Here is a 15,995-nt window from a genome sequence, read left to right on the forward strand (position 1 = left end):
CAGGTTTCTCTTCCTTTCCCTTCGGAAGTGAAGGCCAGAACTAGATGATTGTACTGCCCAGTGTCCCACTGGGGTTATACACTCAGTCTGATTAACCCTTCATGTACAGATTCTTTGGGCGGTGCAGGGCAGAGAGCTAGGTGTTTGGCACTTTGTGGCTTTTCAGGGAAGTATTGGTGGGATTGCTGCACCAAGTCAGGGATATGGACATACCAGGCATATTCTAACCCACATGTGTATTCTAGATACCCCTCCCACTGCTTCAAATACTATGTGCTTTTGCCCCTTTGCCTAGAGTCCAGAATTTCTTCTACTTCATATTTCTCCTCCCCTTCCATAATTACTGGAACCGGTGTTGGGTGCTATGAGCATAAGATTCTAGGACATTTTTATTTGACAAGCAGTGAATGGTAGAAAACTGGATTTTCATGGAGGATAGCAATGGCAAATGAAAGGATTGATCTGCTGGAGGATCATAAATAATAATAATAATTTAATAATAATTGATTAGATTTGTATGCTGCCCCTCTCCATAGACTCGGAATAGACTCTGTAGACTCCGAGCCCTTGGTATCCAGCTTCTTAGAGGGTCTAAGTCTAGGATAAACAAATAATTTGGTAAAGAGCCACATTTTGTCTCCTACAGCAATTGGTAGCCCTTTATATCAATGGGCATCTGCAACCTTCTTGTAACACTGTCTATTCCAGCTGCTGTTTCAAGGGGCTTAGGTAGCCAGCTATTCCTGCAAAATTATTAACTACCCCTGGGATGGTGCCCTCCCTCAATGCCACTGAGCTTGAGGGTCAGTTACCTTCAATGCAGGTGTAGTAACATCTTAAGTACTGCTGGAGCATCTGTTTAGTTTTGTCTTACCATTCACAGCAGGGTGATTGAGCCCAAGCTAACCTGAAGATTTAAAAATTGTAACAGTGCCTTCCAAAACCCAGAAGTAAATTGACTCTCTTAGTCTGATACCAGTATGGACACTATGTGATCCAAAAAGAGTTGAGCTGTTTCTTTGATAGTGGGCAAACATTTGCAAGGTATGAAATGAGCCATTTTGATAAAATGTTCCACCACAATTAGTATAGCCAAGGACTAGAGGTAGCTCATATAAGAATAGGAATAGGGGGCATCCTAGGCATATCTCTTTTGTTATATTTACCTTTTCTGTCAAGTCCTTATTTACTAAAAATTTGGCAGATTTATTCACTTTCCTGCATTTCTCACCACTCGTCCCAGCTGTTTTTCACTCAGCGTTTCCCTTGTCACTGTCATGCCTCCAGATAAGCTTCAGTTGATTTCTTTTGCGACTGGATCATGGGGCTTCCTCTTGCTGTCTGGGGAGAAGCTGCAGCTTATATGTAGCTTTTACCTTCTTTTTTAAAAAAAACTTCAACAGAAGTGTTTTTTATATGCTAGGAGTTGCTTACAGCCCTCTTCTGAATGTTATGTAATTATAATCATTAATGAAACCCTACTGCTTTGAAAAAAATATTTGTCTGTTTAGCTGAATTTGTTGCTTCAACTCAAATGTCTACTGTATTAAGGACTTTAACCAAGATGCAGATTTAAAATAAATATATATGAAGAGTTAAAACAAGTAATAATTTTGCTCAAACTGTTTTTTCCGCCCAGTGTATATTGGGTTGACTGGGAAGGGACCAAGGGAATGAACATGATCAATATTAAAAGTTGAAGAGCCCAACTTCTCTCCAAAACCCCAACTATTTTAATTCAAATAAGAGAAAGTGATTATTGATGCTTTTATCTTTTTGGTAAAGTGGAGGGAAAGAAGGAATTCTCAATCTTTTTATATTAGCTATGAAACCAGAACTTGTGAAATATGTTATTTAGAATGAGAATAAAAATAGAATTGTATTGGCCAAGTGTGGTTGGACACATAAGGAACTTGTCTTGGTACATATGCTCTACATATATGAACGAAAAGATATGTTCATCAAGAATCATGAGGTACAATAGTCCAGGTATAAATAAGCAATCCAATCATATTAGAATATAAATTGTAAGGATACAAGCAACGAAGTTACAGTCATACAGTCATTTGTGGTAGGAGATGGGTGATGGGATGATGAGAAGATTAATAGTAATGCCGACTTAGTAAATAGTTTTACAATGTTGAGGGAATTATTTAACAAAGTTAAATAGTTAAAAAAGTTTAAAAGTTCAGGGAAAAAATGGTTCTTGTGTCTAATTGTTCTGGTGTGCAGTGCTCTATAGCATTGTTTTGAGGGTAGGAGTTGAAGTAGTTTGTGTCCAGGATATGAGGTGTCTAAATATTTTCACAGCCTCTTTTTGACTCGTGCAGTATACAGGTCCTCAATGGAAGGCACGTTGGTAAATCATTATGACCCTGCATCCTAGGTGCTTTATGAAAATTAACCATATGCAGTCTGCAGGAGTTTTTCTCTACTTGTCAGGGGAAGAACAAAAGGACCGTTGAACTTACCTGAACGGTCTTCTCGATGCACTGCGAGGAGAGTCCAACATGGGTGATACTTCAGCCTGATTGGTTAGGGACCGAGTTAAATTAGAATAATAATTAGCTCCGCCCTGTAGCCACCCCCAATAGCTCAGTAAATAAAAACGAAGGAGTAGTGCAAACCAACACAACTTTATTAACTCAACAGTAAGAAACAACTGAGCCCCTGGGCCAACCTGCCGGGTTGGGTTTGGAGTCTTCTTGCAGTGCATCGAGAAGACCGTTCAGGTAAGTTCAACGGTCCTTCTCCAATGCACTGCTGTGGAGAGTCCAACATGGGATATACCCAAGATTAAGATAACAGGGCGGGAGAGGAATGTGCTTTGGCATTGGACTTTGGGGCCTCCTCCCTTCCAGAAGCAGTCTCAGTAGGAGCGCTGGATGACTGGATAGTTGAACTATACTCACAGCTGATGTTCTACTTGTGGGCGCCCACACCAGGAAGCTCTCGAACAACAACGAGCGATCACGGTAGAGATAGAAATAAGGGTTCTCTGACCGAGAGGCTCCAGTAACTGTCTCAAAATGGCGATTACAAGCCTGAGAGTGGGCGTGGTCTGCCTCCCTGCCTGAAAATGGTGAGGCTCACTGACGTAACGTGCAGAACGCGGCCGTGAGAGCCATCGTGGGGCTTCCCAGATTCGCTCATGTTTCTACAACACTCCGTGGCCTGCATTGGCTGCCGATCAGTTTCCAGTCACAATTCAAAGTGTTAGTTATGACCTTTAAAGCCCTACATGGCATTGGACCAGAATACCTCTGGAACTGCCTGCTACCGCACAAATCCCAGCAACCGATAAGGTCCCACAGAGTTGGCCTTCTCCGGGTCCCGTCGACTAAATGTCGTCTGGCGGGCCCCAGGGGAAGAGCCTTCTCTGTGGTGGCCCCGGCCCTCTGGAATCAACTCCCCCCGGAGATTAGAACTGCCCCCACCCTCCTTGTCTTTCGTAAATTGCTCAAGACCCACCTATACCGCCAGGCATGGGGGAGTTGAGACATCTTTCCCCCAGGCTTTTTATATTTTATGTTTGGTATGTATGTGTTGTTTGGTTTTAAATATGATAGGGTTTTATATACTTCTTTTTAATATTAGATTTGTTCACTATAATATTGTTTTTTATCATTGTTGTGAGCCGCCCTGAGTCTTCAGAGAGGGGCGGCATACAAATCTAATAAATTATTATTATATTATTATTTTGCCTATACAGTGATCCCTCGAGTTTCGCGATCTCGATCTTCGCGAAACGCTATATCGCGATTTTTCAGCAATTGTTACCATCTCGATCTTCGCGAAACGCTATATCGCGATTTTTCCACCCGATGACGTCATACGTCATCACCAAGAGTCACTTCTCTGTCTCTTTCTCGTCATTCTCTGCTTCAATCATTTTCTCATTTCTCTTCCTTCCTCATCTTTCCTTCTCTCTCTTTCCCTATCTCTCCCCCTCTTGCTCTCCAGCGGCCGCCTAGCAGCTGATCTGCTCGGCAGCGCAGCAGCAGCGAGGAGCCGCACATCCGGGTTTCCCCTTTCCGTGGGCAGCGGGTTTCTTCGGCTCCTCGCTGGTCCCCAATTCCGCCAACATCAGGCTCTCCACACGCCCTTTCGCCGTAACACGAGAGCCTTCCGAAAACTCTTTCCGAGCGCCTCAGAGCAGCACCCCCACCCCTCTTTGATTCCCTCAACCCGCCCGGCCCCTCGCTCCCCTTTTCCACACGGGCCACCCAAGAAACGGTTCATCCCGTCTGGGCTTCCCCCCCCTCTCGCTCGCTCGCACTCCCCCCATCCGTGTGCGTATGTGCGCGCGTGTGCACCCAGGCGCCTCCATCCCGGCGGGGACCACAGCTGCGGGGCTACCCGTCGTCGACCCTCCTCCGGCAGCTTCCTCCCGAGCCCCCACACACATACGACGGAGAAAGTGGCCACTTCAGTTTTTTTCCCGGGGGGCGTCGTCAAGCTCACCTCCAACCGAGAGAGGAGTCCGCGCTGCTCCGGCTGCCGTGTCTCCTTCTCCCTCCTTCTTCCACCCTCCGCCGCCGAGGTTACCAGGAAGGGAGAAGAAGAGTCCCTGGATGTTTCCCCGGATGTTCGGCTGCAGCGAGCGCCGAGCGCGCCTCCGGGAGGAGAAACTCGAAGCGCCGCGGACAGCAACCGGGTTGCCTCCGGGTCTGGGCTCTTGCGCTTTGCGTTGGGCGAGGCGGCGGCTGGCGCCGTTCATTGACTCTTCTCCCTTCCTGGCAACCTCGGCGGCGGAGAGTAGAAGAGCGATGAAAAAGAGGAGGAGGAGTCCGCGCTGCTCCGGCTGCGTGTCTCCTTCTCCCTCCTTCTTCCACCCTCCGCCGCCGAGGTCGCCAGGAAGGGAGAAGAAGAGTCAATGAACGACGTCAGCCGCCGCCTCGCCCAACGCAAAGCGCGAGAGCCCAGACCCGGAGGCAACCCGCTTGCTGTCCGCGGCGCTTCGAGTTTCTCCTCCCGGAGGCGCGCTCGGCGCTCGCTGCAGCCGAACATCCGGGGAAACATCCGGGGACTCTTCTTCTCCCTTCCTGGCAACCTCGGCGGCGGAGGGTGGAAGAAGGAGGGAGAAGGAGACACGGCAGCCGGAGCAGCGCGGACTCCTCCTCCTCTTCTTCACCGCTCTTCCACCCTCCGCCGCCGAGGTCGCCAGGAAGGGAGAAGAAGAGTCCCCGGATGTTTGGCTGCAGCGAGCGCCGAGCGCGCCTCCGGGAGGAGAAACTCGAAGCGCCGCGGACAGCAAGCGGGTTGCCTCCGGATCTGGGCTCTCGCGCTTTGCGTTGGATGAGGCGGCGGCTGGCACCGTTCATTGACTCTTCTTCTCCCTTCCTGGCGACCTCGGCCGGTCCTTTTCGGGGCTGCGTTGCTGCATCCTCCGATGCCGCCCACCGAGGAGATTCCTTCGCCCGAACGGAGGTGGCTGTGGTGGGTTCAAGGGACCAAGAGCCGGTCCTTTTCGGGGCTGCGTTGCAGCCTCTGAGGCCACTTCCGCCTCCGGACGAAGGAATCTTCTCGGTGGGCGGCATCGGAGGATGCAGCAACGCAGCCCCGAAAAGGACCGGCTGTTGGTCCCTTGAACCCACCACCGCCACCTCCGTTCGGGCGAAGGGATCTCCGCAGTGGGCGGCGGCGGCGGGTTCAAGGGACCAACAGCCGGTCCTTTTCGGGGCTGCGTTGCTGCATCCTCCGATGCCGCCCACCGAGGAGATTCCTTCATCCGGAGGCGGAAGTGGCCTCACTCCGGCTCCAAGCGCGGGGCCTGGGCGGCGGGCAAGCATTGGGAGGGCCTCGCCGTCCCCTGGCTGGAGAAGAGCTCCCCTCCCCACGATCTGGGACGGCATGGCCGTCATCAAGTTAGTGCGTGGCGGTCCTGATGGCGGGCAGGTGAACGGGCGAGCAGCAAACAGCGGGTGGGCGGGTGAATGGGCGAGCGGCAAACGGCGGACGGGCGGGTGAATGGGCGAGCAGCAAACGGCGGGCGGGCGGGTGAATGGGCGAGCAGCAAACGGCGGGCGGGCGGGTGAATGGGCGAGCAGCAAACGGCGGGCGGGCGGGTGAATGGGCGAGCAGCAAACGGCGAGCGGGCGGGTGAATGGGCGAGCAGCAAATGGCGGGCGGGCGGGTGAATGGGCGAGCAGCAAACGGCGGACGGGCGGGTGAATGGCGAGCAGCAAACGGCAAGCGGGCGGGTGAATGGGCGAGCAGCAAACGGCGGGTGGGCGGGTGAATGGGCGAGTAGCAAACGGCGGGTGGGCGGGTGAATGGGCGAGCAGCAAATGGCGGACGGGCGGGTGAATGGGCGAGCAGCAAACGGCGGACGGGCGGGTGAATGGGCGAGCAGCAAACGGCGAGCAGGCGGGTGAATGGGCGAGCAGCAAACGGCGGGTGGGCGGGTGAATGGGCGAGCAGCAAACGGCGGGTGGGCGGGTGAATGGGCGAGCAGCAAACGGCGGGCGGGCGGGTGAATGGGCGAGCAGCAAACGGCGGACGGGCGGGTGAATGGGCGAGCAGCAAACGGCGAGCAGGCGGGTGAATGGGCGAGCAGCAAACGGCGGGTGGGCGGGTGAATGGGCGAGCAGCAAACGGCGGGCGGGCGGGTGAACGGGCAAGCGGAGCGGCCGGGTGAATGGCAAGCGGCAAGCGGAAGCCGGGCGGGCGGGTGAACGGCAAGCGGTAAGCGGCAAGCGATCTTGGGGTTTCCCCTTTGCCTGGGCAGCGGGAAGACCAAGGGAAGATTCCTTCGGCCGCCCAACAGCTGATCTGCTCGGTAGCGCGGCAGCAGCGAGGAGCCAAAGATGAGGTTTCCCCGTTGCCCAGGCAAAGGGGAAACTCCATCTTCGGCTCCTCGCTGCTGCCGCGCAACCGAGCAGATCAGCTGTTGGGCGGCTGAAGGAACCTTCCCTTGGTCTTCCCCACCGCCCACACGCAAACTCCACCCTCTGCGCATGTGCGGCCATGAAAAAATGGGCGCACATGCGCAGATTGTGTTTTTACTTCCGCACCGCTATATCGCGAAAAATCGAGTTTCGCGAGGGGTCTTGGAACGGAACCCTCGCGAAACTCGAGGGATCACTGTATGCTGCTAAATACAAAATCCTGGCCAGAATTTGGGGTGGAGTTTTTTTGATGGTGATTGTTGTTTTACTTGAAGTTTACATAATGCCCTTTTCTGATGTTAATAATCTAAAATTCCTTAAATTCTTTTCCATCTTACCCAAATTACTGGTTAGAACAAGTCAGATGCCTTCCCTTGTCCAAGATTAATCAGTGTAAATGAAGAAAAGTCAACATATTAATGTTATATAATTATTCCAAATTATATATTAAGGGAAGCCTTCTGAAAAAAATATATGAATCAACCCCTAAGATCATAATAAATAAAGGGATAGAAAATGAATGGATAAAAATAAATACTGTAAAGTCAGACATTCTCATTGATTCCTTTTCCCCCCCTTCCAGGTTCATGTTGGGAAAAGGTTTGAAACGCAAGTTGAGTGATTATGAAGAAAACATGGCTGGTGTGTCAAGTGCCTTTGATTCCAGTCGAAACCTGCCATACCCACTCAAGCGTCAGTTGGTGCTCAATGTTTGCCTTGCCAAGTTACAGACATATAAGATGCTGGTGGAACCAAATTTACATCGTTCTGTGCTTATAGCCAATACTGTCAGACAAATCCAAGAAGAGATGAGACAAGAAACTAGCCAACAGTTTGTTAACATGTGCAGTGGTTTAAGTACTGCCACCTCCAATTATTTAGGTTTTGATTTCTTTGGAATGCCTTCACACCTTTTGCCTGGTATAATTCAACCGGAATCATATGGTTATGAACCACGGTCTATGGAAAGTCCAATTGAAAATAGCTTGTTGATGGTTTCAGATAATGACATGTCATCAGCCATTTCCTCTATTCTAAAAGATTTGGACTTCATGGAAGATGTGAGTCCACCTTCTTACTTGGCTGGATCTGGAGATGACCAATACAAGACTTCTGAAATGTCAGTTATTAAGTTAGAGGAAGACAGACAAGACTTGAAAGGAGTAGAATGTGCATTTGGTTCCTTTGAAATTTCAAATTCAACTAGTTACTTGAAGGACTTAGCTATTGATGACATATTTGAAGATATTGACACTTCAATGTATGATTCAGACTTCGATTGCCCCTCACCAACTCCTCCAAGAACACTGTCTCTGACAACAGAAGAACCGTTAAAGACATTCCCTTCTTGTAATTCTTCCTCCGCAAACAACATCCCAATATGCAGAAGTGATATCACTGATTTAGACCATATTATGGAAATTCTTGTAGGGTCCTGACCCCTTTGCTAGCCCAAAGATAGGTTTTCCTAAGCTGCCATACAATACTGGTTTAAAGATAAGTCCCAGAGGAGAGCGAACTCCAAAGTGTTATGCCAGAAATAGCAGCTACAGACATTTTTATTCAATGGTTCTCAAAATCTCCCTAAAGTACCTATAAACCAAAAAAGAAAAGTGACAGCCTGTTATATAAAATGGAGTATTTATTAAATCAATTGTGCAATCTTTTTAACTCTTTTAGGCTATACATGAGTTTTTCTCATGTGTTTCTAACTTTTTAATGTGCAATTTTTAATCTATGTGAAGGATTTGCAGAACTGATTTTCATAAGGGGAAACATCATCAGAAGTCTACAGATTTATTTTTAGTATTAAACTACATTCTTTATTGGCATTCACTGAAGCTGTACACATGGTTTTGCAGCCTCAATACGGTATATTTTTAAAGTATTTAAGAAACCCCTTTATTGAAGATTCTAGATACTTGGCAGCAAAATCTCTTGCATTTTGTAAAACATTTAAAATTATTTATTTTTGTAAATTTTATAGCCTTTTTACATTTTATTACAATATTCTAGATCAGAGATGAATTTCTGGTTGGATATGGCTGGCACTACCTCTGTTAGCAGAAATGCTTTAATTCTTTGCTTTGTCTAACACTGCAGATCTTTTAGTTTTCTTGGATGATATTATTGGTGATAGAAGCAAACACAGTAATTTGCTGATTGGTTAAATTTTATGGTATTTAACTGTAATTTATTTGTATATTGTCCCAATTTTAGAACTTTGTCAGTATTACATACATCAATTTGGAAGTAATATGGTTTTTTACAATTTAGTATTTTCTGTATAGTTAGAGCTATTTTAATTTTCTGAAACAGAATTTTAGATTTTATGTGCAATGTATCACTTAAACAGGCCATTTTTGCACATTCTGTATTATAAGGAAATACATAAAATATAGATGATGGAAATTTATAATAGTGTATTATAGAGGTATACCATGCAATTCTGTCTGCTGGCAGCTTTGTACGAGATTTGTAAGAGTTGAAGATGGCTTGCCTAAGCACTGCTCTGATTTTGTACATTTCTTTTTCTTAAAATGGAACTTTAGTTGTCTAAAATGCTTACAATGGATTGTATCTTCTTAGTGACAATTTTTTTATCTTGGTTTGGCCAAATAAAGTTCTAATTGAGTAGAAGTCCAGCAAATCATGCTGCCATTTGAAGGTTAGTAGTCTGCCTATAAGAATTAAAGAATTTAATTCTTCAAATTAAAGAAATTGTGTTTTTTGCCACATCACAAGATGAGTTTGACATTTGCACATAATATGCTGGAGTGTTCAGTTCATTGTGTACAAAGCCTGTCCTAGTCCAGCTTTGGTGCTACTTGGCAGGCTGTCTCAGTCCTGGCATCATTTGGGGACAGCTCTGTATTGCCAAAATGTTGACATCCGAACCACAAGCCTGAGGTGTTCTATGGTCATGGAAGCAGCACCTGTTCACTTCTTATTGAAGACACATGGCTACTCTATGTTCTAATGTTGCATCCCTAAGGAGACCAGTTAAGTTTGAAAATGATACAATAAACCACGTATCGATCAAGCATCACAACAGATGTAGATAAGGGGTTTTTTTAAATAGTGGGGGGAACAGAGAAAAACATTGCCATTATATCTACCAGATAGTATTTTATGTGTGTATCTATCCACTTACTCCTCATTGCTTCTAACTTTCCAAGTTTGCTAGTATATTAGAAGTATAACATCCACACTTGTTTGAATATTCATAGTATCTAACTTTTGTTTTTCTTTAACAAGGCAGCAGGGGGGGAAAGCCTACATTTGAGAACATTAATATTTGTAAGTAGGTTTTCTAAAAAGATGGGAGGTTGTTTTTAAAGTAAACTATAGAGTACACATTGGCTAATCTTCACAACAAAGATGAAAAGATAATATTGAAACCATCAAAAATATCTATTAAAAGCAATTAAGAAACATACATCATTCATTTCTGGCTGGATCTTATAAGCATATAATGGTGAGACTGTTGACTATTACATGACTGCATTGCTTACCAATGGCAGTCCTGGCAGCCATTGTAACCCAGGACCGTGTAGCTTGTTATGTAGGAAAGCTGGGACTTGCAGGCACAGAGTGTAGGGAGATGCCGTAGGCAGGGAAAGTAGAGCTTCACATTCCCTGTGGATTTTCCCATTGACTGCTTGTGGAAGCCAGCAGGAAAGGTCACAAATTATGATCACATGATTGAAGCTTCCCACAACATGGTCAGGAGCTGAGTCCCCAGGAGTTGATCACATAACTGCAGGGATGCTGTGAAGACCATGAGAGGAAATGGAAGGCTGGCTTTTCTAAGTGGCTTAAAGGGAGGAAGGGTGAGGGCCTGTAGAATCCTTGACAGATCCCAAGAGGGGAACCTGTGAACGTTGGAGGCTCCTCCCTTGGGTGACTAGCTAGGGAACCCAGAGGGGAGATCTGCAGGACCGAACCCAATGCCACCCCTTGGCATCTTAAAGTGTTGGAGGAAAGACCCTGAACCAGCCTCTGGTGGCAGACCACATATTAAAGAGAACTCTTGAACCAGAAAAACCACGGTCTCCTAAGCGATACCAGAATTATCTCTGCCTTCTCCAACAGGACCTTCTGATTATCACTGGGGTGAGGAGAAGGGGAGGGAATGTTTACAGCAACTCCTTGGGACAGGGTCAACGAACGGCATCCATCCCCTCTGGCCCCCAAGCTGGGAAAAGGGAGAAGCAAGGAAGCTGTGGCAAACAGATCCAGGGCCGAATGAGAAAAACAGTTCAACAATTCCAAAAACAGGCTGGGCAACAGGCATCACTGACTGGTCTATCATGGCCCTGCTCAGCCAGTCTGCCTGGATGTTCGCCACCCTCACAATGTGGTCTGCTTTGACCAACATCAGGTTGACTGAATCATAAAGAAAGGAGAAAAAATCACTGCAAAACACTCCCAACACCCAAAACTTTGGATAACAAAATGGGCAACATATAAATTTATCTGGTTCAGAAAGTTACTATATCACAATTGATGGTATTGAAAGCCACTGAGAGCCCTAGGAAAGCCAGGTCAGTTGCATCACCTGACCCAAGCCCAAAGAGATCATCTTCAAACATGACAAATGGTATCTTACTGTATACACCAGTCTGGACTTTGACTGAACTTGGGGTCCAATTTGTTCCCTCCAGGGCTCTTTGAAATTTATTTATTTATTTATTTATTATTTGGATTTGTATGCCGCCCCTCTCCGAAGACTCGGGGCGGCTCACAACAAGTGAAACAAATCATAAATAATTCAATTAATTAAAATATTTAGAAATTTAAAAAACCCCATAAACTAACACACACAAGCATGCCATGTATAAATTAAACATGCCCAGGGGGAGATGTTTCAATTCCCCCATGCCTGACGGCAAAGGTGGGTTTTAAGGAGTTTACGGAAGGCAAAGAGAGTAGGGGCAGTTCTAATCTCCGGGGGGAGTTGGTTCCAGAGAGCCGGTGCCGCCACAGAGAAGGCTCTTCCCCTGGGGCCCGCCAACCGACATTGTTTAGTTGATGGGACCCGGAGAAGGCCCACTCTGTGGGACCTAATCGGTCGCTGGGATTCGTGCGGCAGGAGGCGGTCTTGGAGATATTCTGGTCCAATGCCATGAAGGGCTTTAAAGGTCATAACCAACACTTTGAATTGTGACCGGAAATTGATCGGCAGCCAATGCAGACTGTGGAGTGATGGTGAAATTGAGTGCCAACTTACGTGCGCATGCAATCAAGAGGATTTCTGCACTTGTATCAGAGACAACTCATAAGAATGGCTCAGTTTTTGATGGCTTCAGGATTGCACACGAGAAATCAATCGAGATTTGTTAGTTTTGTCAACTTAAGATTTATTGATGTTACAAGCCCTCAGATAATGGTAGAAACATGTCTCCATAACTCTTCATGCAGCTGTGTAGTAGCTAAACAGCTACTCAATCAGGGTTGAAGAATCCTTCCAATGTTGCAATCCTTCCAATGTGACAGATAGTAAGAGATAGACAATCAAGAGTTGTAGCTCAGGAATGTCTAGAGCAGCACAGGTTCTCACCCTTGTCTTGTACAAAGACAGCTGCAAATTTAATAACTATTGTTTTAAAAATGAATGATAGTACACAAAAGAGTGCTCAATAGGTTTTACTCTATTAATTGAGAAAAACCTGTGCAGGCTGTAAACATAGTAGAAGATAGGTTAGGCTGCATTCAGATAGCATTTATCCTGGCAAGTCAGATGCCACACGAGTCTTTGTTAGTAGTAAGCCAATAGACACCAACTAAAAATTTATCAGAAATTCTGAAACATAAATTGCAAACAATTTAAAACAAAATAAAGAAGTTACTCCAAAACAAGCAGAAGTTATGGTACTTGTTTGTTCATGATAACAGAAACTAAGCATATGTCCTCACATACATTAATGGTCATACTGAAAAAAATATATTTTCATAAACATTTCTCAGTTTTGAAATGACCTGGATATTAAAGTAAGGGAGATGCTGAAGTATCTAGCTGCAGCAGCAAGATGGACAAGTACAAACCAATTTAAATACAAGAGATGCCAGACTTCTCTGTATCAAAATCAGCAGACTAATATGAAATGGTTCCCTGAAGTTTAATAAAAAGAACCTAAACTACTGTTTTAATAAGAGCTAGTTTTAAAAGCCAAGCTTCCAATATGAAACATATGAAATATAGTTGTATAGAAATGAGGACAGCAGGTACCCAGAATTGCTTGAGAAAAAACATAGAAGTGCTAGCAGAAGCAATTCATTTCGATGTGCACACATGCTCATAAATGGCTGCTGCTCAACAATGTTAATATAAGTTTAACAAAATGGGTATTTGCTTTCAATGCTATACAACAGGAGAGTTGAGCAACACAAACCAAACATTTCTCGATTTCTTTGTTCGCAAGTATGTATGTCACAAGAAAGCTCTCTCTTGTACAGGCTTAAGTATATTATGCCTATTTTAGGGTGTACGGTACAGTTAGTCAATCTCATAACAGCACAAAAATTATGATGGGAGGATTTTCAGGTCACATAAACAGGTTCAGGAACCACTGTGCACCTTTCTACAGCAAGAAGAGAAATCAAGATATAAGGATAGATATAAAAATTCTTGGGGGGAAAAGGGAAATCAAATAAAAACTTAAGAGAGTAAAAAATGGGCAGTTACACAAATTAGTACATTTCCCTCCCAGGATAGTTGGTATGTCTTATTGGTGGAGTTGCAGCAGATTAAAAAAGTCAAAAATAACCAACATACACTATGTATTCTAGGTATCATATCTGTCCAAAAGAGTTTAGAGGAATTGGATACACAAATAGCACAACACCTGTTTCTAATATAGGGGGCAATTAAAAGTGTTTTTAAAACGTCAGCAAAAAAGCAAGAGTGACCAAAGCACATCTCTGGGGTCCACCTCTGAAAGCACACTTCTAGTTTGTTCATTTAATGATTTATCCAATAGTGACATCATGACCAAACTATACCCATATGTATAAAATAAAATACACGGATGAAGCACACTCTCCTCCAAAGACATTTCCTTTTAAAATTTGTTTTAAAAAGTGATAAAATGGCAAAAATTTCCATTAGCAAACATTATTGCTAAACATTTTCATCCTTAAACTTTGTGCAGTAAAAAACCTCTTTTTTTGTGAAACTGTTATATATTGCATGTTTGCACTGGATGGAGTCTTCTTCAGGAACAAGTTGTAAGTAAACAGAGGATTCTGTCTTGGCTCAGGAGATACAGATAGCTGCGCAGAACAAAAGAAAGTAACTAAGTACTATTGAACTATTACATATCAGCATATGCATATTTGACATAGATCTGCTGCTAATAATAGTTTGATAACAAATGCATCCTAAGAGATATCCCATCCCAAGTTTTTTTCTGGGAATAGAAATGTACCTATTCTGTAGCCACTCACACCAAATTTCATTGAACAATTGAAGGGTCCTTAAAACTGGACTTTTGATTATCTTAAATATATGAATAGAACAGAACAGAACAGAATTCTTTATTGGCCAAGTGTGATTGGACTCACAAGGAATTTGTCTTTGATGCATGTGCTCTCATTGTACATAAAAGAAAATATACATTTGTCAAGAATCATGAGGTAGAACACTTAGTGATTGTCAAATACAATAGAACAGTTGTGTGTGTGTATATACTCTCTTTTCTCTCAGTCAAGCACCCACAATTATCCTTATTCTGTTCTAGCAGAATTTCCAACTGATTTCATAAAGTGTTACAAGTGAGACAAGTGATAAGTGAGACAGGCTAAAAGAGAATCAAATTTACATTAACAGTCTCAAGTACTGTATGTCTTATAAATGGGCCTAAAAGCCCAAATCAAATCAGATATTTATCCATAGAATTCCTAGAGTGCTTTAGTAAAACTTATACAAATGCGCTGTTGGACTATAAAGGTAACCAGTGAAATGCTTCCTATTGCTCCCTCTAAGAAGTGAGTGATAGGTCGTTCAGCCATCAGAATTAATATAATTTTTGACTGTTAAAATCAGGTCTCCGTAGCACAGATAAAAGAAACATCAGGTACAAAAATGTTTTCTATATTTTAGGCTTCCAATATGTGTGCAATCCTTAGTGTTTCCTCAATTTAGTGGTTTATCTGCAGATGTTTCATTACCAAACAATGCAAGTAAATGGAGTTTGCTTCCTACTTACAATAACTTGCACTGCAAATGTTGTTGGGAGTGTTTTCTCTTTGGTAGTTTTTTGATTGTGGTATTCCTTGACTAGGGATCTCTCTGCTTGTTTGCCAAGTATTAATCCATACTTATATGCCAATACATTTTAAAAACATAAGCAACATATGAACAAACAAGATTTAATAAGCTTATTTCATTCCTATTCTTACCTTAGTTTGAATTAGTGCTTTACAAGTGCTAAGGTTGAATTTGTCAACACTGGAATCTTCATTTTCTCTGTTAGTTTTTTCCAAAATACTGCCCTTAAATTCTGGAACAGCCTGATAAACAAGAATCGTCATGTAAAAAACTTTTTTTATCTATTTAAAACTCTGCTTTATTGTATAATGAACTGTGTAAATCATCTTGATCTTAGATTGATCATATATTGGGTCCTATAAATTAGAACCTTCAAGCTGAAGCACTACCACTGTGAATTTCACAATGTTGTAAAGCACAGGCAGGAAGTATCCACACGACTGCAACATTGGGAAGTACAGAAAATTTCATTAGATGATAAAAAGGGGAAACCAGAGACATGATTGCATCAGTGGCAATTTAGAGTAACATCTCCTCTGGATCTTGGAGCCTGACATCCAATCATTTTTATAAAAAAAAAATATTTCCCAAGTGATCTTCATTGTTTTGCTCTACCTTCTATTTTTAGGAAAAAAGCAAAATAGGCAATTTTCAGGTTTTCTCCAAGTGCATTCCTTAAGGGAATATTACAACATAAGTTCATATTATATACACAAAACATAACTGCTATTTTCATATAAAATACCCAAACAAGCCTTACTTATATGTGTGTTTATGTAATATATTGGTTGGTTAATTTCAAAGTATATAAGCCACATCAGTGGAGACCCAGT

At 43.9% G+C, this 15,995-nt stretch overlaps 2 protein-coding genes across 6 annotated transcripts in view; one reads left to right on the forward strand and one right to left on the reverse strand.

Annotated features, from left to right (window-relative positions):
• The window catches only part of LOC139166931 (SERTA domain-containing protein 2-like), a 29,509-nt gene extending 19,898 nt beyond the window's left edge, over positions 1-9,611 (forward strand). For all 4 annotated transcript variants that reach the window (XM_070751225.1, XM_070751199.1, XM_070751207.1 and 1 more), the window contains one exon: positions 7,474-9,611. In XM_070751225.1, the coding sequence (XP_070607326.1) occupies positions 7,478-8,329 (852 nt within the window). In that variant the 5' untranslated portion in view covers positions 7,474-7,477 and the 3' untranslated portion in view covers positions 8,330-9,611. The remainder of the gene's footprint in view (positions 1-7,473) is intronic.
• The window catches only part of CLBA1 (clathrin binding box of aftiphilin containing 1), a 41,345-nt gene that overhangs the window by 2,305 nt on the left and 23,045 nt on the right, over positions 1-15,995 (reverse strand). The window contains exons 5-6 of one of the 2 annotated variants that reach the window (XM_070751186.1): positions 15,294-15,404; positions 14,053-14,165 (exon numbers count right to left, since the gene is read on the reverse strand). In XM_070751186.1, coding sequence (XP_070607287.1) covers positions 14,053-14,165; positions 15,294-15,404 — 224 coding nt within the window. Of the gene's footprint in view, positions 1-12,228; positions 14,166-15,293; positions 15,405-15,995 lie in introns of those variants that run through there. The other variant, XM_070751175.1, reaches the window with a different exon arrangement.

Source organism: Erythrolamprus reginae, chromosome 1 (genome assembly GCF_031021105.1).
Source record: "Erythrolamprus reginae isolate rEryReg1 chromosome 1, rEryReg1.hap1, whole genome shotgun sequence".
In the NCBI taxonomy this organism is placed as follows: Eukaryota; Metazoa; Chordata; class Lepidosauria; order Squamata; family Dipsadidae; genus Erythrolamprus; species Erythrolamprus reginae.